The sequence below is a fragment of the Phyllostomus discolor genome, chromosome 11 (genome assembly GCF_004126475.2).
Source record: "Phyllostomus discolor isolate MPI-MPIP mPhyDis1 chromosome 11, mPhyDis1.pri.v3, whole genome shotgun sequence".
NCBI lineage: Eukaryota > Metazoa > Chordata > Mammalia > Chiroptera > Phyllostomidae > Phyllostomus > Phyllostomus discolor.
In genome coordinates this window covers 42,225,214-42,250,614 of record NC_040913.2, presented here as the reverse complement: position 1 = coordinate 42,250,614, position 25,401 = coordinate 42,225,214, and the positions used below count along the sequence as shown (strand labels likewise).

The window sequence follows — 25,401 nt, the reverse complement described above, 5'->3', positions numbered from 1 at the left end:
ACAAGTTATTTAACTTCATAAAATGATTCAATAATAACTTTCATATGTCTTTTTCAAACCATAAATTTTCTTTTATAGCTTTCTTGTTCACAATAATACTCACTACAAAACTTCAGGAAATCCAGAATACTATAAGGAGAAAAATAAATATTACCTATAATTCAACCAGACTTTTAAATATATATGCATTACATACGGCTTTTAAAATGGAATAGTTTGCTGAGTTTTTTAACATCCTCTTTCACTTAATATGTTGTGGCTATCTTTGCATATTAATAAATATATCACATTAGTTTCTTTCTTAAAACATGGAGGAGGAAGCAGTATTTATAGTACCAAACATAAATGTCTTAAGGGATTTTTTAAAATTAAGGAATAACATAAAGTTCATAAAGTTTCATTATCTCAATACATTTTTATATATGTGTTTTAGTTTTCTTGGGCTGCCATAACAAAATACCATATATTGGGTAGCTCAAACAATAGAAATTTATTTCTCACAGTTTAGGAGGCCAGAAAATCCAAGATCAAGGTGCTGACAATGTATGTTTCTTTCTTTCTTTCTTTTTTTAAGATTTTATTTATTTATTTTCAGAGAGGAGAAAGAGAGGGAGAGAAACATTGATGTGTGACAGAAACATCAATCAGTTGCCTCTTGCACACCACCAAACTGGGACCTGCCCACAACCCAGGCATGTGCCCTGAAAAGGGATTGAACCAGCGACCTTTCAGTTCACAGCAGCACTCAATACACTGAGCTACACCAGCCAGGGCTGGCAAGGTATAGAGGCTTTCATTCTGAAGCCTCTTCTCTTAGTCTGTAGTTAGTTGACATCTTTCTGTGTGTTTACATGACCTCTTTGTGTTTGGCAGGGGTCGGGGAGAGAACAGAGACTGATGGAAAAAGCTCTTGTGTCTCTTCTTATAAGCGTATTAATCCTATCAGATCAGGGGTCCACCTTTATGACCTCATTTAACCTTTGTCACTTCCTTAAAAGCCCTATATCCAGTACAGTCACAATGAAGTTAGTTTCAATATATTGAATTTGGAGGTGGGGCAGGTCACAGTTCAGTCCAGAGCAGTAAGGAGAATAAAGTTTTATATACAATAGTCTGTATATCTACACACATCAAAATAAAGAAATAAAGGGTTTTATTGTGTAATTTAGGAGAATGACTTGTACAGTCTTTTGGAATTTGTTTCCTATTGGAACATGAGTGCCATGTGGACAAAGATTTTTGTCTTTTCTACTCATTGATAAATTCTCATATCTAGAATAGTAATGAGCACATAACTGGTGTTCAATATTTTCTGAATATTTTCTTTCTTTTTGTTAAAAAAGTTTTATTTCCTGGCTGGCATACCTCAGTGGATTGAGCGCGGGCTGCGAACCAAAAGTATAGCAGGTTTAATTCCCAGTCAGGGTACATGCCTGGGTTGCAGGCCATGACCCCCAGCAACCGCACATTGATGTTTCTCTCTCTCTCTTTCTCCCTCCCTTCCCTCTCTAAAAATAAATAAATAAAATCTTTTTTAAAAAAAGGAAAAAAAGGTTTTATTTAACCATCCTGTCTTGGTGTGGCTCAGTGGATTGAGTGCTGGCCTGCAAACGAAAGGGTTGCAGGTTCAATTCCCAGTCAGAGCACATGCCTGGGTTTCAGGTGAGGTCTCCAGTAGGGGGCACACGAGAGGCAACCACATGTTGATGTTTCTCTCCCTCTCTTTCTCCCTCCCTTCCCCTCTGTAAAAATAAATAAATAAAATCTTTAAAAAATTACCAAAAAAGATTTTACTTATTTATGTTTCAAGAGAAAGGGAGGGAGAAAGAAAAGTTCAGAAATATTGATTGGTTGTCTCTTGTGCACCTCCCCAGTGGATACATGGCGCAATCCAGGCGTGTGCCCTGACTGGGAATCAAACCCGACCCTTTGGTTCACAGGCTGGCACTCAATCCACTGAGCCACACCAGCCAGGGCCTTTTCCTTTTTTTTTTTTTTTTTTGAGAAGGGAGTTTAGGAGTCACAGATCATTAAGACAAATCGATTACCTTGATTGAATGTCTGCTCTATCACTTACTACTAGTTTTTTTACCTTGGGAAAGTTGTTACTAATGGTCTGTGTACCTTAGTTTTCACTTATGAAAAATGGGTATTCTAAGGTTATTGTAAGGATCACATGAATTAATAGGTTTAAATTATGTAGAATAGTATGCAACAAGTAGATAGAAGTAGGTAATTTTAAGTAGGTATAAAGATATTCATCTTTATGGCCAATTCTCCTTCTTATATGTACAGTCATACCCTATGAAAATATTCTGGGAAGTTGGTAATATGGGATTCTTTTTGCCTCTGCTTATTAGGAAGAAATATTGAGGCACACAGGTCAGATGACTTGTAAATGTGGTTGCTAAAGGTGGTCTCCCATTGGAATATTTAAAGTAAGGTAATATGTTTTCATTCCCCTGGAATTATTTGGATTTTTAAATTCCTTACTTAATTGGTTATTTACAAGCTATGAACCTAAGTTGGGCCCCTAAATTCTGTATGTTCATGCAGCATCTTTAAATCACTAATGTGTGGGTATTTATATAGTTTATACTTTGGATCCCATTATGATTTTTAAAAATACAAATTTATACACTCATTTAGTTGTTAGGTATTTTCTCAGGCAATGGAAGCTGAAAGTACAGCTATTAACATGCAGAATCCCCTAAATTTTTGAATGCTGAAAAGGGGGATCCTCATAAAAGAAATTAAGAAATCACTACTTTACTGGTTCCATATATAAGGAAATTCTTGTAACTCTACATCAGTATATTGTAAATCTTGATCTCTTCATCAAAACTGTAGATTATCTACTCTTCTGGTCCCAAGATATGGCCAGAGGGATAGCAAGGTCACCAAGAATAATTTGGAAGTTGCCCAGGACTTGTTTTAAAGTGTTTTCAAGTCTGACTGAGAACTCTGACATTTAGGAAAAAAATAAGAAATAAACTATAGAAAATCTCTCTCATGGGTTTGCCTGAACCTGAAAACCAAACCTCCACCTTTGGCCCAAAGGATGGGAGCGGGGAGCCTGTCAGGAAATAAACTACAACTCCCAGGATTCCTGGGCGGACAATACAGGGACTTCCTGTAATTTCTGCTCTCCCCAGCCCACTACCTTGAACCCCTGCCCCTCCACGCCCTCTCTGGCGCCCCTCAAAACGCAACCCACGCCCTGAGCTCCTGTTCTGGGGGAGTACGCCGCGTGGTTGCTTCAGGGGAACTTTTCTCGCTTTGTTATTTTTTTTCTTTGTCGCTGTCATTTTACTTTTTTGTTTCCTCTGTTACCTCATTGTTCTAAGGCAAGCCCAAGTACTACTCCCTAGAGGTGTCCAGACAGAGGTGGAGCCAGGAAATCGAGTGCTAACCCGGAAGAAGTGATCCAGGAAGTGAAAGTGGTTCCGTGCCTCTCCGGCTGTACTGTAGCAAGTTAGAGAAGGTTCGGCCTGAGTAAGGAAAGCTGACTTCTTTTTCATTGTAGGTACTCACAAGTCGTTTCTCCTTTATGATCATAAAAAGTCTTTTTTCTTTCTCCAGTTTATTTTCCATGTTCCTTCCTTATGGGATTGCTCCCTATACCGAATCACACAGTATGGCTTACACCTACCGGTCTCTCCCAGGGTTATTGTCATGTCTGTTATACCGACGCTGAGAATTGTTATAAGAGTTATCAGAGTAATCCTGTTAACTGGTGGGTGATGGAGAAAACTTGCTGTTCTGAGGTGTAGTTCTAGAGAGTAAACGTCTTGGGTTTTTTCCCCCTTAACAGTTGAGATTCATGACCTTGAGAATTACTCATTCTACTACTGTTCGGAAAATGGAAATTTTAGCTAGAAGTGTGCTAACAAAAATGTTTACCATACTTTTATTCTGTCCCTTTGTAAATGGACACACCTCTTATGTACTTGAGACTCGATGTAAAGACACAGAAACTTCTGCTGGAGAACTATAACATTTGTAGTACTAGGCATAGATGTATTCTTCCACAGTCCTTTTCTGCATGTGATTCAGTCCGTTAAAGTTCATTAGTAGAACCCTGCAAACTTCGAATATTTTAGAGACAATTCTCAATGTTTTATTTCCTAGGTGATAATATAATGATATATAAGTTAGTAGACTTATAGTGATCAATTGAGCTAATATATGAATGCATCTCCTAGCATAGGAACACCAGAGAGGTTGATTTTGATACATTTTGACCTTTATTTCAACTTTGAACCACAGAATTTTAGGGGGCAAAATGTTATTCTTAGAACTTTCTTAATAAAACTACAGTGTACTTTGTTAGCTCTTGATTATCTGTTAGAGAAGAGGACAAATAATTATTGTACACAGCCAGTTTCACCTAACCTGTAATTTTTTAAGTAAGTTTTTTTCTTGATTGTAAAACTAATACATGCTATAAGTAGAGAAGACTTGGAAAACACTAAAAAGTAGAAAAAAATAGAAAGCAAACAAGTGGTAATCCATAATTCCACAACTAGGAATCATCTTAACATTTCGATATATTTACTTTTTAGTTTTCTTTTTAAAAATGTTCTGTACCTTTTTCACATTTATATCATATAATTTGGAAAAATTTTGAAAACAAGTTGATCCTTGACCAATGCAGGGGTTAGGGGCAACAACCCTCCTAGTCAAAAAATTTGCATATAACTTTTAACTCTCCAAAAACTTAATTAGTCATCCTGATTATACTTGTTAGATTGCTTCTCGGATCCCCACAAATACCAACATCCCAGATGCTCAATTATTGATATAAAATGGTATAGAACAATGCATGTAGTTGGCCATTTGCCTTCACAGATTCCCAACAATTGGTTGAAAATACTGTTTTCAGCTGCACTTGGTTTAATCGATGGATGTGAGATCAGGGGACACAGAGCACTGGTTATAATATTTATTTGAAAAATTCAAAATGTAGGTGGTCCTGTGTGGTTCATACCTGTATTATTTAAGGGTCAACTGTAATTATCACCATTGCCCTTTATTACCATACCTTCTACTTTCTTTTTCTTAAATTATATTTTATTGATTATGCTATTACAGTTGTCCTTATCTTTTCACCTTCGCTCCCTTCCACCCTGTACTCGCTACTCCCTCACGCAATCCCTCTACCATTGTTCATGTCCATCGATGATTTGTATAAGTTCTTTGGCTACTCCATTTCCTATATCGTACTTTATATCCCCATGGCTATTCTGTAGCTGCCTATTTGTACTTCTTAATCCCCTCATCTCTTCTTCACCCATTCTCTCCCACCCCCCTCCCATCTGGTAACCTTCTGGTAACTAACTTCTTTTCTCTTGCTTTTAAGAGTTCTCTGTTTATCTTTAACTTTGGCCTTTTCATAATGATGTGTCTTGGAGTGGGCCTCTTTGCATCCATCAAAATTGGGACTCTCTGTACTTCCTGGATCTGCATGTCTATTTCCTTCACCAAATCAGGGAAGTTTTCTTTCACTATTTTTTCAGATAGATTTCCAATTTCTTGCTCTTTCTTCTTTTTTTTTTTTTTTTGGCACCCCGTGAGGTGAATGTTGTCCCAGAGACTGTTTACACTATCTTCATTTTGGGGGGTTGTTTTTTCTTCTTCTGCATGATTGTTTTTGCTTCCTTATGTTCCAAATCATTAATGTGATTCTTGGCTTAATTCTACTGTTGTTTCCCTGTAAATTGTTTTTTTTATTTTAATTAGTGTATCCAACGTTTCTGACTGGGTCTTTTTTATGCTGTTGAGGCCCTTACTAAGTTCCTTGAGCATCCTTATAAACATTGTTTTGAACTCAGTATGACAGATTGCTTACCTCGATTTCACTTAGCTTTTTTTCTGGAGTTTTGATCTGTTCTTTCATTTGGGCCATGTTTCTTTGTCTCCTCATTTTGGCAGCCTTCCTGTATTTGTTTCTATGTATTAGGTAGAGTTGCTTTAACTCCGTGTCTTGGTAGTGTGGCCTAATGTAATAGGTTTCAAGTAGGGTTCAGTGGCACAGCCTCCCTATGATCCAAGCTGGGTACTCCAGGTGTGCCTTTGGTGTGGGCTGAGTACATCCTCTTGTAGTTGAGCCTTGATTGCTGTTGGCAGATCAAGTGGGAGGGATTTACCAAGGCCAGTCAGCTGCAAGGTCAGGCTATGACCACTGACTACCAGCCTCTACCCTTGGTGGAAGATCAGCTGTACAGTGGCAGCACAGTGGTTCTCCTTTGGGTCCCTGAGGTTTCCAATATGGTGCAGGCCAAAGTCAGCCTCCACCTGCGTTTTGCCCCAGGGCACCCTGCCTGAGCTGTAAAGCAATCTGAGATGGCTGCTACCTGTGCTGGGCTTGTAGATTCTCAGGTGAATCCAAGCTATAACTGTAATCAGCCTGCCCTAGGGCTCACTGAAGCCAGCTGTTGCTTGATGGTTTGATAGGATTTAGGAGCCAAGACCAGCCATTGTTATGGAAAAGAAGCTTGGGTGGGCCAATAAATTAAGTGGGGTAGAGCCTCTGTGGATCTCCAGGGTGGGTCAGACAGTTAGCCGGGTCGATGGAGTCTCAAGATATGGCACCAATCTACAGGCTCTGTTGAGGGGAGGGCTCAGCCAAGGGACAATGGCCTCTGCTTGCCCCAATGCCAGACACGTCAGTCTCTCCCTGTGTACCACTGGTGCCGTTCAAGCTGCCACCCTGGTGCTGGAGCTCAGAGGGAGCAAGTCTGAGTAGGTGAGTACATATGTGGGTTTCCCAAGAGGAACCACTTACATACGACTCCAGCGGCCTCCTTCACCAAGTCAGTCCTCACTGGTTTTAACATCCAGAAGTTGTGGGGACTTAATCTTCCTGGCACTGGAATCCTGGACTGGGGCGGGGGGAGGGGGCGGCTGGTGTGGGTCTGGGACTCCTCACTCCCAAGATATCTTTCCCAAATATTTATCCATGTGGTGTGGGGCCAGCCCATTCTGCCTCTGTGCCCCTCCTACCAGTTTGAATGGATGTGGTTTCTTTAATTCTGTAGTTGTCAGGCATCCTTCACCTTGATTTCTGATGTTCCTGAGTGATGGTGGTTCTATATTTCACTTGTAATTTTGATGTGGTTGCTTCAAGAGATGAGCCGTGTCTGCCTATGCTGCCACCATCTTGACTAAAAGCTCAGACCTTCTACTTTCTTGGTTTGTTAATATTTGAAATTTTCTTCATTCAGGATTTCAACTAAAAGGGAAGTATCTTTGAAGAGTGTGGAATTGAAAATAAAAGGCACTAAGCTCTGACCCTAGTCAGTGTGGCTCAGTTTGTTCAGTGGTGTCCCGTGTCCCATAAACTGAAAGGTCATGGGTTCGATTCCTGGTCATAGCACATGCCTAGGTCGTGGGTTTGGTTCCCAGTTGGGGCACTTACAAGAGACAGCTGATCAATACTTCTCTCTCTCTCTCCTTCCCCCACTCCGCCCCTGCCCTCTTCTCACCTTCTCACTCCAAAATTAATAAGCATGTCTTCGGGTGAGGATTTTTTTAAAAAGAAAGGAAGGGAAAGAACCCTAAGCTCTGAATAGGGAACCTGAGTTCTAGAATCAGTTCTGTCTCCCTGGCTGAGGTGAATAATCATGATAAAGTTACTTAGCTTCCTTGGACATTTGGATACCTAAAACTAAAGAATTAATCAAGAAAATAATTATTTACATCATACTTTAGAAATGTATGAATATAGGAACCAGTTAAAGTTTGCATGATTATTTTATACCTTTCAAGTGCTTGTTCACAGTCTCAATTCTAGATTCTGGATACTTTCTGGAAAATAGCTGATTTAACCCAGTCTATCGATATATTTATTGGTTGTACTTCTACTCATTTCTCTTAGTTAATTATGTATGTTGAGTGGGTAAAAAAGCAGTGCTTTCTTCATTTATTTTAACACATTCTTTTCAGAAGTTGGAAGAATTATTTTCTTTTTATGAGTTATGGAATTTGGGGACCATTATTTGGAGCTTGCTGAGACAGTGAACTAAGCAAGATTTCTTAAGGCTCCTTCCAGCTTTATTGTATCTGTAGAGTTGATTTTTTTCCAGAATATGTTTGTTTATTATATTTCAGATGCTGAGATGAATCGTCACCTCTGTGTTCGGCTTTTTAGACATCTGTCCCTTTATGGTCACTGCCAATACCATATCCACCCCCTTTTTCATCAGTTTACATGGGTACATCTTGATACACAGCTGTGGGGTTTTAGACAAAACTGGAATCACATTCTCCACCTGTTAAATAAGAATTGCTCCAGGAGATATTGTCATCAAGACACCAGGATGCTCTGGAAGCATAAAGCACTACAGAAATATATGGAGGACCTGAATAAAGAGTACCAAGCACTTAACCAGTGTTTGCAGCATATCTCTGTGAATCAAGGGGACCAAAGGTCCTTGAATCAAAGACATAATGAGTTGGCACCACTTGCAACCATTTACCAAGAGATTCAGAAGGCTGAACAAGCAATTGAAGAATTAGAATCAATGTGTAAAAGTAAGTAAAAGATATGTGTATGTTGAAGTACAGGATCAATTTTCTAAGTTAAACTTTTCTTGAACTCAGTTAAAAAGCCTACAAGTAATAGCTCTACACTTGGAAAAGATAGGACTGTGTGCTCTGGATATTTGAAGTATTTTAGTAGTTGTTATTTATTAGCTGAGAAACTGAACTCCTTGTCGTTCTTGCCAGCAAGTTTTTAGGGTTTGGGAGACTGACTACTGTCCTTTTCAGAAGCTTTAATTTCTTGCATAGGCCTTTACTGAGCAGTGTCCTACAGTGCTACGTACCAGGAACTCAAAAATACAGTTCCTACACCATTAAAGGGCTTATATGGTCTAGGTATTTCATCACCCTCCAGCTATCTCATCCCAATCCCTCCCTTTCCTACCAGGCCTGGGCAACCACTACTCTACTTTCTGTCTCTGTAGATTTACTTACTTCAGGTATTTTATGTAAATGGAATTATATAGTATGTTGTCCTTTGTGACTGGCTTTTTAAAAAATGTATTGATTGTAAAGAAAAAGAGAGGAGGGGAGAGGAAAAAAATTGTTTTTCCTCTTATTTTGCATTCTTTGGTTGCTTCTTATATGTTCTCTGAGCAAGGGATTGAACCCACACCTTGGCATAGCAGGACAATATTCTAACCAACTGAGCTCCCCGGCTGTGCCTAACTTTTTTTCACTTAGCATAATACTCTAAAGGTTCATTTCTGTTGTAGCCTATATCCATACTTCTTTTTTAATGTATTTTTTAAAGATTTTGTTTATTTTTAGAAAAAAGGAAGAGAGAGGGAGAGAGGGAAACATCAATGTGTGGATGCCTTTCACATGCCCCCTACTGGGGATCTGGCCAGCAACCCATGCATGTGCCACAAATCGAACTGGCAACCGTTTGGTTTGCAGGCCAGCACTCAATCCACTGAACCACACCAGCCAGGGTACATATGTCAATTTTTTTTATTGCTGAATTATATTTCATTGTATAGGTACACCACATTTCATTTGATTTATTTATCACTTGATGGATATTGAGTTGCTTTCACTTTTTGATTATTATGAACAATGCTGCAGTGAACATTTGTGTACAAGTTTTTGTATGGCCATAGATTGCTGAGTTGTATAACTCCATGTTTAACCTTGTGAGGAACTGTCTGACTGTTTTCCAAAGTGGCTGCACCATTTTCATTCTACCTCTGTGTGATGGTTCTAATTTCTCCACATCCTTGCCAATCCTTGTTATCTTCCCCTTTGATTCTGCTGATCCTACTGGGTGTTTAGTGCTATCTCCTCATGACTTTGAATTGATTTTCCCTGCCTCATTAATGATATTGAGCATCTTTTTGTGTGCCCAATCGCCTTATCATCTTTGGATGAATCACTGTTCAGATCCTTTGCCCATTGAGTTATTTGTCTTTTATTATTGATTTGTAGGAGCTCTTTATATATTAGACATAAATTCTTTATCAGATATATGATTTGCAGAAATTTTTCTCTTACTCTGTGGATTGTTCTTTGAAACATTGTATTTTAAAATTTTGATGTTGATTTATCTTTTTATTCTTTTGTTGCTTGTGTTATCAGTGTAATATCTAAGGAACTACTATATAATCTAAGGTCACAAAGGTTTGTGTCTTGTTTTCTTTCAAGAGCTTTATATTTTTAGCCCTTACATTTAGGTCCCTGATTTACTTGAATAATTTTGTATATGATGCAAAATGCGAATTAATTTTGTATATGATGCAAAATGCATATTAATTTTGCATAATGGACTAACCTAGGATTCAACATTTATCCAGATTTTGCTATTGGCTTTTAGTTACTAAACTTTCTTCTCTGTCCTGTTTAATTAAGCCTTAGAAATGTTAAGCAACGTCAAGGCTAGTCATAATTATACCTGTGAAGTCCTGCGTGTTCAAAGCCTTATATTTTCCTGTCTTCTATGGGTGGCACCACAAATATCTCACCCACATTTGATGAGATTTATTTTTTACTTTTTGCAAATGCTACTCAAGTTTATAATTAATTGATTTTGGGGAAGTTCCTCACACATAATAGGAGCTTACTGAATGCTTTCTAAATTGGATTGGAATAACTTCTTTCAGCTTTGGTTGTATCATGTGTAAGATCAGATTGGATTAGATTGTTCCTAAACTCTCTTATAGGTTTACAGTTCTGCTATTCTATAATAATAGTGATACTAGCTACCTTTACTCTACAAAAATGTTGGCTTTAGCCATGCTAGATTATTCACAGTGTGCTGGGTAATAGTTGCCAACTTTAGACGAGAAGTGACCACCCCAGTTTACTCCAAAACTGATGTTTTTTGAGTTTATATTTAATTAGTCCCTTTTTAAACCTGTTTGATTAATTACTAATTTTTATAATTACTTACAAACATTCAAATCACAAGCTTTTGGTCAAGATCATGCTTTTCATACTGGGTTTTTTTGGGGAAATACTTTACAAATGCTTGATATTCTCTTAACTATTCTAACTTCTTTTATATAATCCCTTACCTTCACAACTGAAATAAAGCTCAGTAGTCAGATATTAGGTAGCTATTTAAGAGATTCCCTGTATTTAAAAACTTTTACCATTATTACTGTTGCTGGTTTGTAGGTTTAAATAAACAAGATGAAAAGCAGTTACAAGAACTTGCATTGGAAGAGAGGGAAACCATTGCTCAAAAAATCAACGTGTTATACAGTGAGGTATGTTTTAGGAGGTAAACTAATCTTCATGCGTAGTGTTAATACAAAGGAATAGTGTTCTTCCTAGATTATGTGTTGGTGCTCAGAGTGCTTTCCAAACACCAGTTTGTTAAGTCTTCTCTTACCATAAGTGATTAGGTGGGGTGTAGTGCTGTAATTTGCTATTGAAGAGATTGTGATACGTATCAAAAAATAAAACACTCCCCCACACCCTAGCAACAATATTCTAAAATTAAATCTATTGCCAGGCAAAGGAACACATGCTCATAAACAAATTTAGTTCGCCAATGGGGAGTGTAAGGGTTTTTAAGTCTTAGAAAGGGGGTGTGGTTCATGGTGATTGTGTTAACGGTTGAAAATTTACATTCTGGATAGAATGGAATGAATACAAGGGTATAGAGACAGTTGGTTAACACAAGTATTTGTTGTAGCTTCTTCCAGCGCAGTGGATGATTTGTCTGAAATCACAGAGCTGTATACCATGCTCTCCTCTGTCATATTTGCCATTTTCCTGACTTCAGTCTTCCCCACTCTGGGAATCCAATAGAGGAAGTTTTTTAGGAGTTGAAGGGGATGAGGTAGAGGTACTGGTTATTTTTGTCACTGATTTAACCAGCAAATCAAAGATGTGTCACTCTAATATATTCTATAATAATCTCTTCCATTTCTAGCAGAGATGGAGTATGTATTTCAAAAATCAACAGTAGGGAGTATCATGACACATATGTGCTTTTAGTTTGATTTGAAAGACCTCTTAGTAATAATACAAATAAGAGGAAAGTTGGTTACTTTATTGGGATGTCCCTTTTTCTTTTCATAGCTAAGAAACTATTTGAGCCTCATCTTGGGATTCCTCAACGTACTCTTTAAACAAAGTAACTACTGAGAAGTCGGGGCACAGCCTGGTGTTTTGCTGTCATTTTATGGCAGAAGAGAATATGCAATCATGTAGAAAGAAGACTCTCAAAGCTTTACTTCATTCATTAGATGAAAGAAGCTACTGTTCAGAACTAATAACAGGCAAAATCTGAAGAAAATTGAATGGGACACTGGACTTTGATCTAAATTTCTGTATTTTAGAAAATTAAGATAATCTGATAGCATTGTGGAGAACATCCTGACAAGTAACTTCATTGTTAACATGAATTGATCACTTATTTTAGGTCTAATTAGGTCTACTTATTAAAGCATTTTAGGAGTTGACTTCACTGGGGTGCTATGTGATTTTTGTTAATTACTGAATATTTTTTAATATTTGGGGGTCTTTTATCTAAGTTCAAGTAATAATGTATATGTATAGTATATATACCATGGAACATATACATACTAAGGCTTACAGTTTTTTCCATTTTTTAGCTTGTCCAGAATCTAGTGCCAAAGGAGAAATATGACAAAAATGATGTTATTTTAGAGGTGACATCTGGAAGAACTACTGGAGGTCAGTAAAGTAATTTTCTTATAAATAATCCATGAAATAATCTAAATTTTACTTTGATTAGACATACTACAACTTTAAATGTTTCATTTTTGAAGTAGTTACCAATTTCCTAAGGGGTCTAATTAAGACTGGTTCTCATGGAAATAAGTGCTGACTGAATATTTTTTGTATTTTGTTTTAGGTGATATTTGTCAACAATTTACCCGTGAAATATTTGACATGTACCAGAATTATTCAGGGTATAAACACTGGACATTTGAACTTCTGAATTATACACCTGCTGATTATGGTAAGTGTATTTGAGGATTGCTCCATAGATGGTGCTGGAAATTCTTTTTCCTCTAAGTTGATTATATTCATGTTGTCCTATATTCTAATTTTAATTTCATTGTTTAAAAAATTTTTTAGCCCTGGCTGGCATAGCTCAGTGGATTGAGCACGGGCTGCGAACCAAAGTGTTGCAGGTTCGATTCCCAGCCAGGGTACATGCCTGGGTTTCAGGCTATAACCCCCAGCAACCGCACATTGATGTTTTTCTCTCTCTCTCTATCCCCCTCCCTTCCCTCTCTAAAAATAAATAAAATCTTTAAAAAAAATAAAGTTTTCTACTGAAAATAAAAAAAAATTTCTGTATTGATTTTGAGAGAGGAAAAGGGAAAGAGAGAGGAAAAAAGAGGGAAGAGGAGAGAAGAGAGAAACATCAACTTCTATTCCATTCATTCATGCACTCTTTGGTTGTTTCTTGTATGTGCTCTGACCAAATATAGGATCCTCAACCTTGGCATAGTGGGATGACACTCTAACCAACTGAGCTACCCAGCCAGGGCTGTCCCATATTTTTTAAACATTTGATCTCTATCTCTATCTGCTAAATACTGTGACAGAGGTTCATCAGACACAGTGGCTTACTATAGTAGAGTTTTTAACTGGGAGAAAAGAGTGGGAGGGATTGCATCCACCGATAGACCTTGAACAATCTAACTTTGTTCTTTTGGTTTGCACTAGGATGTGAAAGAAAAAAATCTCTGTGCTTTCTGTCTTTGTGGCAGCCCAGATTGAATAGGGGACTACATTTGAGGAAGAAAAAAAAAGAGTGGGAGGGAGGGAGATATCCTCATAGGACGGAATATCTAAGTAAGAGAAAATTTCCCTATGAAGGATAGGTATGTACCTTGCCAGGAAAGCATTGCTTTGTTGTTCAGAGATATAGTAAGGTTTTTACTCAAAAGAACTTTATCTAATCAGAAGATTTATCAGACTAAGTGGCTAATGATTTATCTGATTTTTGGGGAATGTAGAGAAAGTTAATTTTATTTTCAAAAAGTTTCAATTTAGTTGAGCTGATAAGAACTTAATACAACATAAACAATAACAAACAATGCAAGTCTTTAAACTTGCAAGTATGTTAACTATGTTAAATCATACCTTTTGATAATAATTATTTTTCCCATGCTTTTAATCTCTCTGGAAGTAGTTTTCTGCTTGGTTACACAATGATACACTATAGTAGACAGAGAGGATTATGAATAATAAACCACAAACTATCAGAGTGGAGAAAGAAGATTAATGCAAGTTAAATAATCTAGGGAAATGAAAACCAGTATACAGCATGTTGTGCTTGGTATAGATTTTATTTTATTTTATTTTTATTTTTTTAAATTATATTTTATTATACCATTACACTTGTCCCAGTTTTTCTCTCTTTGCTCCCTTCCACCATGCATCCCCCACTCCCTCAGGCAATCTCCACACCATTGTTCATGTCCCTAGTTCATGCTTAGAAGTTCTTTTTTTTTTTTTTAAATATATTTTATTGATTATGCTATTACAGTTGTCCCATTTCCCCCCTTCTCTCCCCTCCACCCTGTACCCCCCTCCCACCCACATTTCCCCCTTTAGTTCATGTCCATGTGTCATACTTATGAGTTCTTTAGTTTCTACATTTCCCATACTATTCTTGCCCTCCCCCTATCTATTTTCAACCTACATTCTATGCTACTTATTCTCTATACCTTTTCCCCCTCTCTCCTCCTCCCACCCCCCTGCTGCTAACCCTCCATGTGCCCTCCATTTCTGTGGTTCTGTTCCTGTTCTAATTGTTTACTTAGTTGCTTTGGTTTTGCTTTAGGTGTGGTTGTTAATAATTGTGAGTTTGCTGTCCTTTTACTATACATGTTTTTTTTATCTTCTTTTCTTAGATAAGTCCCTTTAGCATTTCATAAAATAAGGGCTTGGTGATGATGAACTCCTTTAACTTGACCTTATCTGAGAAGCACTTTATCTGCCCTTCCATTCTAAATGAGAGCTTTGCTGGATAGAGCAATCTGGGATGTAGGTCCTTGTCTTTCATGACTTGGAATATTTCTCTCCAGCCCCTTCTTGCCTGTAAGGTCTCTTTGGAGAAATCAGCTGACAGTCTGATGGGAACTCCTTTGTAGGTGACTGTCCCCTTACCTCTTGCTGCTTCTAGGATTCTCTCCTTCGTTTTTACCTTGGCTAATGTAATTATGATGTGCCTTGGTGTGTTTCTTCTTGGGTCCAACTTCTTTGGGGCTCTCTGAGCTTCTTGGATTTCTTGGAAGACTGTTCCCTTTGCCAGATTGGGGAAGTTCTCCTTTATTATTTGTTCAAATATGTGCTCAATCTGTTGCTTTTCCCCTTCTGATTCTGGTACCCCTATAATTCGGATATTGGAACGTTTAAAGGTGTCTTGGATGCTCTTAATCTTTTCCTCAATTTTTTGAATTCTTATTTCATCATGCTTTCCTGCTTGGTTGATTCTATCTTCCTTCTGGTCCACTGTATTGTTTTGAGACTCATATTCCTTCCTTTCACTATTGGCTGTCCTCCGCGTGTCTTCCTGCATCTGTTTTATGGTAATCTGCATTCTTTCATCTAAATTTCGTCCAAAATCCACCAGTTCCGTGAGCTTTCTGATCACCAGTGTTTTGAACTGCGCATCTGATAGATTGGCTAATTCTTGGTCGCTCAAAAGGATGAGTCCCAGGGGACTGATCTGCTCTGTTGAAAACATATTTATTTATTTTTTTTCCCCTGCCTCTCCTGTTTTTTTTCCGGTCTGGTTGCTCTTGTTACGGTGGGGGGCGCAGCCTTAGGTGTTCACTGGGGCTGGACGTCCCAGTCGCTAGATTATGACGTTATATGTGGGGGCGGGAGCGGGAGCGGGGCGGGAGAAAACAATGGCAGTAGTTCTGTTCCCCTGGACTCAGTCCCTTCTCTGGGCTCCCGGGCTGCGAGTTCTGCCCTGGTCCACTATCGCTGCCCCTCTGGGTCTGCCAGCCGCAGCTTGCGTACTCAGGGATCACCGCCGCGTTCTTGCGTCCCCGGATGGCTTTTGCACCGATTTCGCGCCAACCTTCCCCCGACCTCCGCGCGCTGCCGACCCGAGCCAGCCCCGCGCCCGCCCAGCTGGTCTTCTCCTACCAGTCCGGATGAACGCGTCTACTTCAACTTCTTGGCTGCCCGACTTCCATTCAGATAAATACTCTGCCAGATCTGGGTGTTATTCTGATAGTAAATTATTGTTGTAAATTATTGATTTTCTAATCTTGGTTGTACGAGGAGGTATGGTGCGTCCACCTATTCCTCCATCTTGCCGGTAAATTATTGATTTTCTAATCTTGGTTGTACGAGGAGGTATGGTGCGTCCACCTATTCCTCCATCTTGCCGGAAGTCGAGTCAGAAGTTCTTTGACTACTCCATTTCCCATATTGTACTTTATATCCCCAAGGCTATTCTGTAAGTACCTATATGCACTTATTAATCCCCTTATCTCTTCACTTGTTCCCCCACAATCCCCTCCCATCTGGCAGCCATCAAAATGCTCTCTGTATCCATGATTCAGTCTCTGTTCTCCTTGTTTGCTTAGTTTGTTATTTATTTATACAGTTGTTCATAGGTATGTATTTATTACCATTTTATTGTTTCTAGTTTTGATCTTCTGTTTTTTAAATAAGTCTCTTTAACATTTCATACAGTAATAGTTTGGTGATCATGAGCTCCTTTAGTTTTTCTTGTTTAGGAAGCTCTTTTTGTGCCCTTCCATTCTAAATGGTATCCTCGCTGGGTGGAGCAATCTTGGCTGTAGGTCCCTGCTTTATGTTTAACCTTCAGCATTTTAGTTATGATGTGTCTTATAGTGGGCCTCTTTGCATTCATCTTGTTTGGGTATCTCTGTGTTTACTTGTGGACTTGCATGTCTATTTCCTTCACCAAAATAGGGAAGTTTTCCTTCACTATTTTTTCAAATAGATTTCCAATTTCTTGCCCTTTCTCTTCTCCTTGCACCCTTATGATGTGAATGTTGGAATGTTTGAAGTTGTCCCAGAGGCTGCTAACACTATCCTTGATTTTTTAATTTTTTCATTCTTGTTCTGATTGGTTGTGTTTTGCTCCCTTATGTTCCAAATCATTGATTTGATTCTTGACTCCATCCACTGTACTATTGTTTCCCTGTAAATTGTTCTTTATTGCAATTAGTGTATCCTTTGTTTCTGATTGAATCTTTTTTATGCTGTTGAGGTCCTCACGAAGTTCCTTGAGCACCCTTATAACCAGTGTTTGGACCCCTGCATCTGATAAGATTGCTTGTCTCCATTTCATTTAGCTCTTTTTCTGGAGTTTGCATCTGTTCTTTCATTTGGGTCATGTTTCTTTGTCTCCTTGTTTTGGCAGCCTCCCTGTGTTTGTTTCTGTGTATTAGATAGAGTTTCTCCGACTAATCTTTCTGGCACTGGAACCCTGTGCTGAGGGGCCTGGTGTGGGGCTGGGACCCCTCGCTTCTAGATATCCCTCCTGAATTTTTATCCATCACACGTGGATTTGAGACCAGACCTTTCTGCCTCTACCAAGCAGTTTGGATAGATATGGTTTCTCTAATTCCATAGATGTCAGAGTTCCATTCAACTCGATTTCTTGTGGTTCTCAGTAATGGTTGTTCTATAGTTGTAATTTTGATGTGGTTGTGCAAGAAGGTGGACCATGTTTACCTGTGCCATCATCTTTGGTATAGAGTTTAAATACAGCTAGTGAGAGCAGAGGGAATAGACAACCTGAGCTATAGCATGGTGGTGGGAAAGATCTTGGTGTGTGAGTGGAACAGTGAGGAAGCCAACTACTCTGGACGTATTTGTGATGGGAAGTAATAGGAAATAGATTTGAACATCTTTGAAAGCTGAATAGGCCTTGATTGTTAGCCAATAGAAAGCTGTTGAAGCCCTGACTGGTGTAGCTCAGTGGATTGAGTGCTAGACTGTGAAGCAAAAGGTCACCAGTTTGATTCCCAGTCAGGGCACGTGCCTGGGTTGCAGGCTCAGTCCCTGGTTGGGGGCACACAAGAGGCAACCACACATTGATGTTTCTCTCCCTCTCTTTCTCCTCGCCCTTCCCCTCTCTCTAAAAATAAAATAAAATAAAATCTTTAAAAAAGAGAGAAAGAAAGCTGTTGAAGATTTTATTAAAAGAATTTTACTTGATAAATACGCATTTTAAGAAGATTTTGGTTCTAGCCAGAGTGGCTCAGTTGGTTGGGTGTTCTCCCAGAAACCAAAAGGTGGTCAATAGTTCTATTCTGATCAGGGAACATACCTGGGTTATGGATTCGTCCCTAGTTGGGGTGCTTATGAAAGGCAGCCAATTAATGTTTCTTTTTCACATCAGTGTTTCTCTCCCTTCCTCCTTCCCTTCCGCTCTAAAATTAATAAGCATGTCCTCAGGTGAGGCGTAAGGAAAAAAAAGATTATTTTGACACAAAGAATGGATTGAGAGCCCTGGCTAATGTGGCTCAGTGGATTGTCAACCTGCAAACCAAAAGGTCACCGGTTCGATTCCCAGTCAGGCCACAGGCCTGTGTTGCAGATCAGGCCCGCAGTTGAGGGTGTGTAAGAGGCAACCACATGATCTCTCCCTCTCTTCCTCCCTTCCCCTTCCTTTAAAAATAAATAAATAAATCTTTAAAAAAAAAAAGGGTAAATACTTTTATCAAATCAGATATTGATGTGCTAGTTTCTCAAATACAATGTCAAACATCCACTAGTTTTATGTTGCCCTCTTTTCTTTTACTTTTATAATAAAAAAATTAAAGAATGGATTTTATATGTTATATTTAAAGCAGACTGCAGAGTGGTTAGTAGCATAGTCAAGCTATGACTAAGAGTTAGAACTTGGAGTAGGGAGACATGTGAGATACCTTCAAGGGAAGAACCGGGAAAATTTGGTAACTGATTGGATACAAGAAGGGGTATTGCTTGCCCACTATGTCCTCTATGCAGTGTAGGTTGTTTGATGTGTCTTGTGAGAGAGATACTATTAATTACATTTTACAGATGAAGATCTAGGCTCAGAGAGTAAGTAATTAACCCAGTATCCCACAATATGTATTGGCAATCCTGGGATTAAATTTAAGTCTGTCTGATCCAGAGTCACACTACATCCGGCTAATCTCTTCTGATACAAAGGAGATGAGCCACAAGGATTCTAATCTTTCCAGCTAGCAAGACTGTGATACTCATATGCTACTGAATGGAATAGAAGTTGAAAGGCAGAGCCAGCCCATTTGGGAAGAAGAATAAGTGGTTTTTGAATTAAGTTTGTGGTTATACTAAGCATTTATTTAGAAACATCCAGTAAATTGTAAAGTTGTATAAACAGAGCTTTAGTGAGAGAACAGAATTGAGGATATATTTGTAGCTGTTAGCACAGAGATAATGTCTGATACTGAAAGAAAAAGCAAGGGAGAGTCCATAGAGAGAGAACAAATATCCAGGGCACCAAACCTTGCAGAATGTCCACATTTAGAAACATAGACTAGTTAACAAAAGAAAAGGAGGAGTCAGATAAGCAGAAAAAGGATGAAGATGACATAATATTATATAAATAAGAGAGGAGAGAGTTTCAAGGAGAATGTAATCAGAAACAGCAGCATTATAAAAGACAGAATGGGAAATGTCATCAGTAACCTCTGAGATGTATATTTTGAATCCAGCTTTCAAGAATTAAAGGGAGATGCACGTAACAACAGGGAGATTGTGTTTCAAGTTTGTAGAGCAGCCTAAACAATGGGTGAGGAACCTTTCTTTTAGATACACTGACTCACTGACAAAATAAAATAAAGATATTTTAAAAAGTAAAATTAAATTTTTAAACAAAAATTTTTAATATTTTATTCATACCTTGATAATTAAAGACTAGGAATAAAGTTCTATTTGCTGAAATTATAAAATAATTTTTAAAAAATCAATTTACTTATTGTAATTAGAAGAAAATGATGCGGATAGAAAGACTAAAATAGAGAAAGGGGAAACAAAGTACCTGCCTTTAAAATATATAAAATTACTTATATGTGTATATATATATATATATATATATATATATATAAAGTTATTGCTTAATTTACATAAAGAGGAATTCTACAGAGATATACACAGAGACATAAGCTGTGTGAGAAGAGACATCTACATGCAAAACTTCATATATTGAGTGACTTGAAGTCTTGTAGGTTTGTCACTTTTGGTACAAATAGGGACAATACTCAACCATTACATAAATATTCCAAACTAAATGATTCCCAGAGAGTCTTGGTGCAAGCAGTGGAGGGTGATACTCTTGATATGTAGTGCAGATCTGACTGTGTTACTCTGTATACCTGGTATCTAATGAATTGAAATATTTTAAAGTTAAAGGGATTCTGTGGCACGTATTACATTATCTCCTCCCCTCCAAAAGATTAATGTTTATAATTATGTTTTGTTACTGACACTCTGTCTTCCAAGGCTGTCAGCAAATTTGTCCTCTCTGGAGGGAGACATTATCTCCAAAACTTTTCACTATGCAAACACCCTTGAAAAGATTTTCTGGAACAAAAGGGCAGACAATGCCTCATTTGAAAGATATGCAGAAACAGAAGACACTGATAGAGAATTGTCTCCCAACATCAGTATGAACTCATGAGGTATTTCCTATCTCTGTCCATTGAAAAGACCTAGAAACAGTGACAAATCCAGTAGCAGTGAATTGTGTTCTTGAAATATTATTTCCCTTAGAAAGGAACCAGGGCTTCTTGGAGAAATAGCTGATTCCAGGGTGGGTCAAGAAGTATTCAAGATATTCATGGAACATCTTGTTATACCATTGCAAGAGCCATGTCTAAAGAACACAAAAGTTAATTTGAAGAGGCTCCCACTGGCAAAAGATGGGAAAAGTAGAGTTTCAATGATAAATAATTGATTTAAACATGCTGAATGTGTTCAAATCCTTGAGTTCACAATGATATTTTTAAAAATAATTGGTCAAAGGATTAAAAGGACCTTAATTCAGCCCTGGCTGGTATGGGTCAGTGGTTGAATGCTGGCCTGCAAATCAAAGGGTCACTGGTTCAATTCCCAGTGAGGGCACATACCTGGGGGGCAGGCCAGGACCCCAGTAGGTGGCATGCGAAAGGCAACCACATATTGATGTTTCCTTCCCTCTATTTCTCCCTCCCTTCCTGTCTCTAAAAAATAAATCTTGAAAAACAAAAAAGGACCTTAATTCATTATATTGCAAAAAAAAAAGGGGTATTGGTATGTTAATAAAACTGGTAAATGAACAGAATCAAGCATTAATCCTGCCTTTTCAATATAACTATCAGTGGATAAATAGTGGGCAAGAGGAAATGTCTCTTTATAAATATATTTTAATTAAAACAAATGATAGAATTAGACCATCACCATTTTACAACCCCATGATACAGTAAGTATCAAAGGCTATCAAGACCATAAAAAGAGAGACAACCAGACTTACTAAGGAGCTCAAGCTAGTGTCTGATCCAGTCTCTGGATATAGCTGCCTAATTACAGTCAATACAAAAGGTAGCAGAACAGGTTGAATTTTGCCAAGAGTATGCAATCAACAATATCAGACTGGGAAATTCTACAGGTCAACAGTCCAGATTCCTCAACAGATAATTTGTAGGAAACAAAAGAGATGGATGGAGAACCTTTAGATTACGGGATTTAAAAGATGAAATCAGCCCTGGCCAGTGTGGCTTGGTTGGGTGTTGTCCTGCAATTTGAATGGTCATGGGTTCGATTCCCGGTTGGGCGCATGCTAGGGTTACAGTTTGTCTATAGTTGGGATGTGTGAGAGGGCAAATGATCCATGTTTTTCTTTTCTCCCTCCCTTTCCCTCTCCCTAAAATCAAAAAGCATGTTCTTGGGCAAGGATTAAAAAAAAGAAGAATTTAAAAGATGTAATCAAACTTTTTTAAATGGACAACACTAAACTAATACCTAGGGCAGCACATTTAGGTAATACAATTATTTTTTAAAAAAGGAATAAAACTCAGAATAATGACTACTCATGAGAAAGAGAAGAGATTGCAACTGGGAAAAGGTATACAGGAGGGCTTTAAGGGTGACTGACCAAGTTCTTTTGATCTTGTAGTCATTAAGCCGTACATTTAATTCATGTGGCTATCTATGTCTGTATATTATTGCATAATAAAAAAATATTTTTAAATGTATTTGATAAGAAGCTAGCCTAGGCATTAACATCCTTTTGTGATAATCTTCCCACTCAACAGATAAGCCAGAACTACATTTCAATAGATCCTCGAAAACTTGGTAGGACCTATCCAGTTGTTCATCAGTATCAAAGTGTTATATAATTAAGCATGCTTTTATTTATGGCACCATATTAGCCCAAAATGGGATAGAGTAGTTCAAGCAGAAAATGTCCTAGTATTTTTTTCTTATAGTCTTTTTATAAAAGTAAAACTTGTTTATTATAGAAAATTTAGAAACATAAAAAGTGAAATAAAAATCTGCTGTTATTCTGTTCCCTAGGGATAACCATACATAATATTTTGTTATGTTTCCTTTTATGTATTATTCCATTCACATTTGGAAAATACAGTTTTGTACCTACTTTATGTTCTCATCTCAGTCTCTGTTTCATGTTCAGACCTTAGATTACAACATTTAAGATCTTTATCCCATTCAAATTAGAATTCATTAATAGTTTTGGATATTTTTTCCTAGGTGGGCTACATCATGCAGCTGCCCGAATTTCTGGTGACAATGTCTATAAGCATTTGAAGTATGAAGGTGGAATTCACCGAGTTCAGCGAATTCCTGAGGTGGGCCTGTCGTCAAGGATGCAGCGTATTCACACAGGAACAATGTCAGTTATTGTCCTCCCTCAACCGGATGAGGTAAACTCACCAGGAGACATTGAAAACTTACTTCTTTGTAAATGGGTGTTATGCTGAAAAGTGTTAGCTTCTTGGAAATTATGTGATTTTCAGGATTTTAGATTGAATTCAACATACTTTTGGATTTTCCAGGTAAATCCTTCTCCAGGTAAAATTGTCTATTTTATCCCTGACCAAAATGTTTTGTTCTAAATAGAAGTCACTTCTCCTCATAAAAAAAAAAAAAATCCACAAAGCTTCTTACATGTTGTTGCCTAAGCTTTATCTTAAGGAAAAAAATGAATTCCACAGATAATATTTTGAAGTCAGTGATATATCTATATGGGGATATATGGCTTGTTGGTTGAATATATTCATATTCCCATATTTTTATTTTTCCTAACTTTAAAAAATATAGTAAACATAGAAAATTGAAAGAATACCATACTGAAAACTTTTATAACCTTTACCTGGAGTTAGTTGTTTACATTTTGCCACATTTTCTTTATTCCTATGTATGTGTGTATATATACAGAAATATGTATACACAAATGTATATATGCATATATCCTTTATACATTATGAGACTTTAACTCCCCCCAAATCTTTGACTTAAATCTTCTAAAAATAGGACATTCTCTTACATAAACTCAATGCCATTACCCATGAAAATTATACATATTTCTGTAATATTCTATAATAATATTGTCTAGAAAAAAACTCCTATATATTCTGTCTATTCACAGAATACCTTTATTTCAAATATGTGTTTTATTCCTCCCATCAAACAATTCACCAATTCTCTGCAGACACTAAGTGGGTGTCCTAAAATTTACTTAAGATTTGCTGCTGTCTACCTGGACTTAGCATCAGATCTCACAGGCTAAAGGCTCAATCCATAAGACTGCCTCCCTTCTCACTTCAGAGGCCAGTAGCAAGCCCAGGTATTACCTGTGCTTCTGACCAACTGGTTATATAAATTGGAAGGTTCCTACAACCCCTCCTTGAGTTTGATAATTTGCTAGAGTGGCTCATAGAACTCAGTTCACTTAAGAGATTTCTAATTTATTACAAAGGATACTACTAAGAAATACGCAAATGGAAGAGATGCCTTGGGCAAAGTACACGGGAAATGCTACAGAGCTTCATATCCTCTCCAGGCATGTGACTCTCTGGCCCCACACAAATTCCCAAATCTGGAAGCTCTCTGAATCCTATAATTTGGGGATTTTTATGGAGGCATCAATATGTAATCATGATTGATTAGATAATTGGGGATTAATTCAATCTCCAGCCCCTCTCTCCTCCCTGGAGGTGGGGCAGGGAGGAGGTGAAGCTGAAAGTTTCAACCCTCTAATCACAAGGTTGGTTCCCCTGGCAATCAGCCCCCATCCTATGGTAATCAAGAGCAGCAGTTTTCAATCTTTTCCATCTCATGACACACATAACTAATCACTAAAATTTTGTAACATACCCTACCCCCCAAAAAACAGGTATAATTTTGATTTATTCACACCAGACAACTACTGTTATGTTGGCTGTTGTCCCTGTTTTATCTGACAATTTCGGGGAAAAGAGGTCAGTGCCCCTAATTAATCAGGTATTGCACGCTTTAAAATTTTTTGAGGCACATGAGTTGAAAATAACTGGTCTAGGAGCTTTCCAATAATTACATTAACATAAACTCAGGTGTAGTTGAAAGGGCTTGTTATGCATAACAAAAGGACAGTCATATCATTCTTACTCTTACACTTAGGAAATTCTAAGGGTTTTAGGAGCTCTTTTGCCAGGCACTGGGCAAAGACCAAATACATATTTCTTATTAAAAATCACAATATCACACTTGTCTAATATCTCCTCTATATAGTTTCCCCAAGTCATCTTAAAGTAATTTTGCAGTTTTTTTTTTTTAAAAACTAGGGTCCTGACTTCTGGCCAAGATGGAGGCGTAGGTAGAGACACTGTGCCTCCTCCAACAACCAAAAAAAGGACAACAACAAATTTAAAAATAAAAAACAACCAGAACTTCCAGAAAATCAAACTGTATGGAAATCTGAAAACCAAGAAGCTAAGAAAGAAACATTCATCCAGATGGGTAGGAGTGGCAGAGATGGGCAGCTAGGGCAGAGAGGACTCGAGGCAAGGTGGCAGTTGGAGGACCCAGGCTGCAGAGCTTCAGTCTTTTTTCCGTCTCCTGGAGGACTAGGTAGTTCCACATTTCCGTGTGGATTAAACCAGGAGGAACAAAGAGGAACCAAGGAGCGAGACAGACCAAGCAATCCAGGGTTCCAACCCAGGGAAATAAAGCCTCAAAACCTCTGACTGAAAAAATGTATGGGTGTTGTGGCAGCAGGAGAAACTCCCAGCCTCACAGAAGAGTTCATTAGAGGAGCCCATAGTGTCCTAGAAAGTACACACACCAACCCACCCGGAATCAGAACCAGAAGGGCCCAATTTGCTTGTGAGTAGCGGAGGAAGTGACTGAAAGAGCTGAGTGGCCAAGAGCTGAGCTAGCAGCACT

At 38.0% G+C, this 25,401-nt stretch overlaps 1 protein-coding gene and 1 non-coding gene across 7 annotated transcripts in view; both read left to right on the top strand.

Annotated features, from left to right (window-relative positions):
* Positions 1-3,283: 3,283 nt before the first annotated feature.
* Positions 3,284-25,401, top strand: part of MTRF1 (mitochondrial translation release factor 1) — a 55,231-nt gene continuing 33,113 nt past the window's right edge. For 2 of the 6 annotated variants that reach the window (XM_036011313.1, XM_036011312.1), the window contains exons 1-5: positions 7,544-8,535; positions 11,161-11,252; positions 12,609-12,690; positions 12,872-12,979; positions 22,729-22,901. In XM_036011313.1, coding sequence (XP_035867206.1) covers positions 8,091-8,535; positions 11,161-11,252; positions 12,609-12,690; positions 12,872-12,979; positions 22,729-22,901 — 900 coding nt within the window. In that variant the 5' untranslated portion in view covers positions 7,544-8,090. Of the gene's footprint in view, positions 3,527-6,604; positions 6,749-7,543; positions 8,536-11,160; positions 11,253-12,608; positions 12,691-12,871; positions 12,980-22,728; positions 22,902-25,401 lie in introns of those variants that run through there. The other 4 variants (XM_036011311.1, XM_028527016.2, XM_028527015.2 and 1 more) reach the window with 4 other exon arrangements.
* Positions 13,640-13,765, top strand: LOC114509011. The gene has a single exon (XR_003685581.1). It is a non-coding gene; the product is annotated as a small nucleolar RNA SNORA31 (small nucleolar RNA).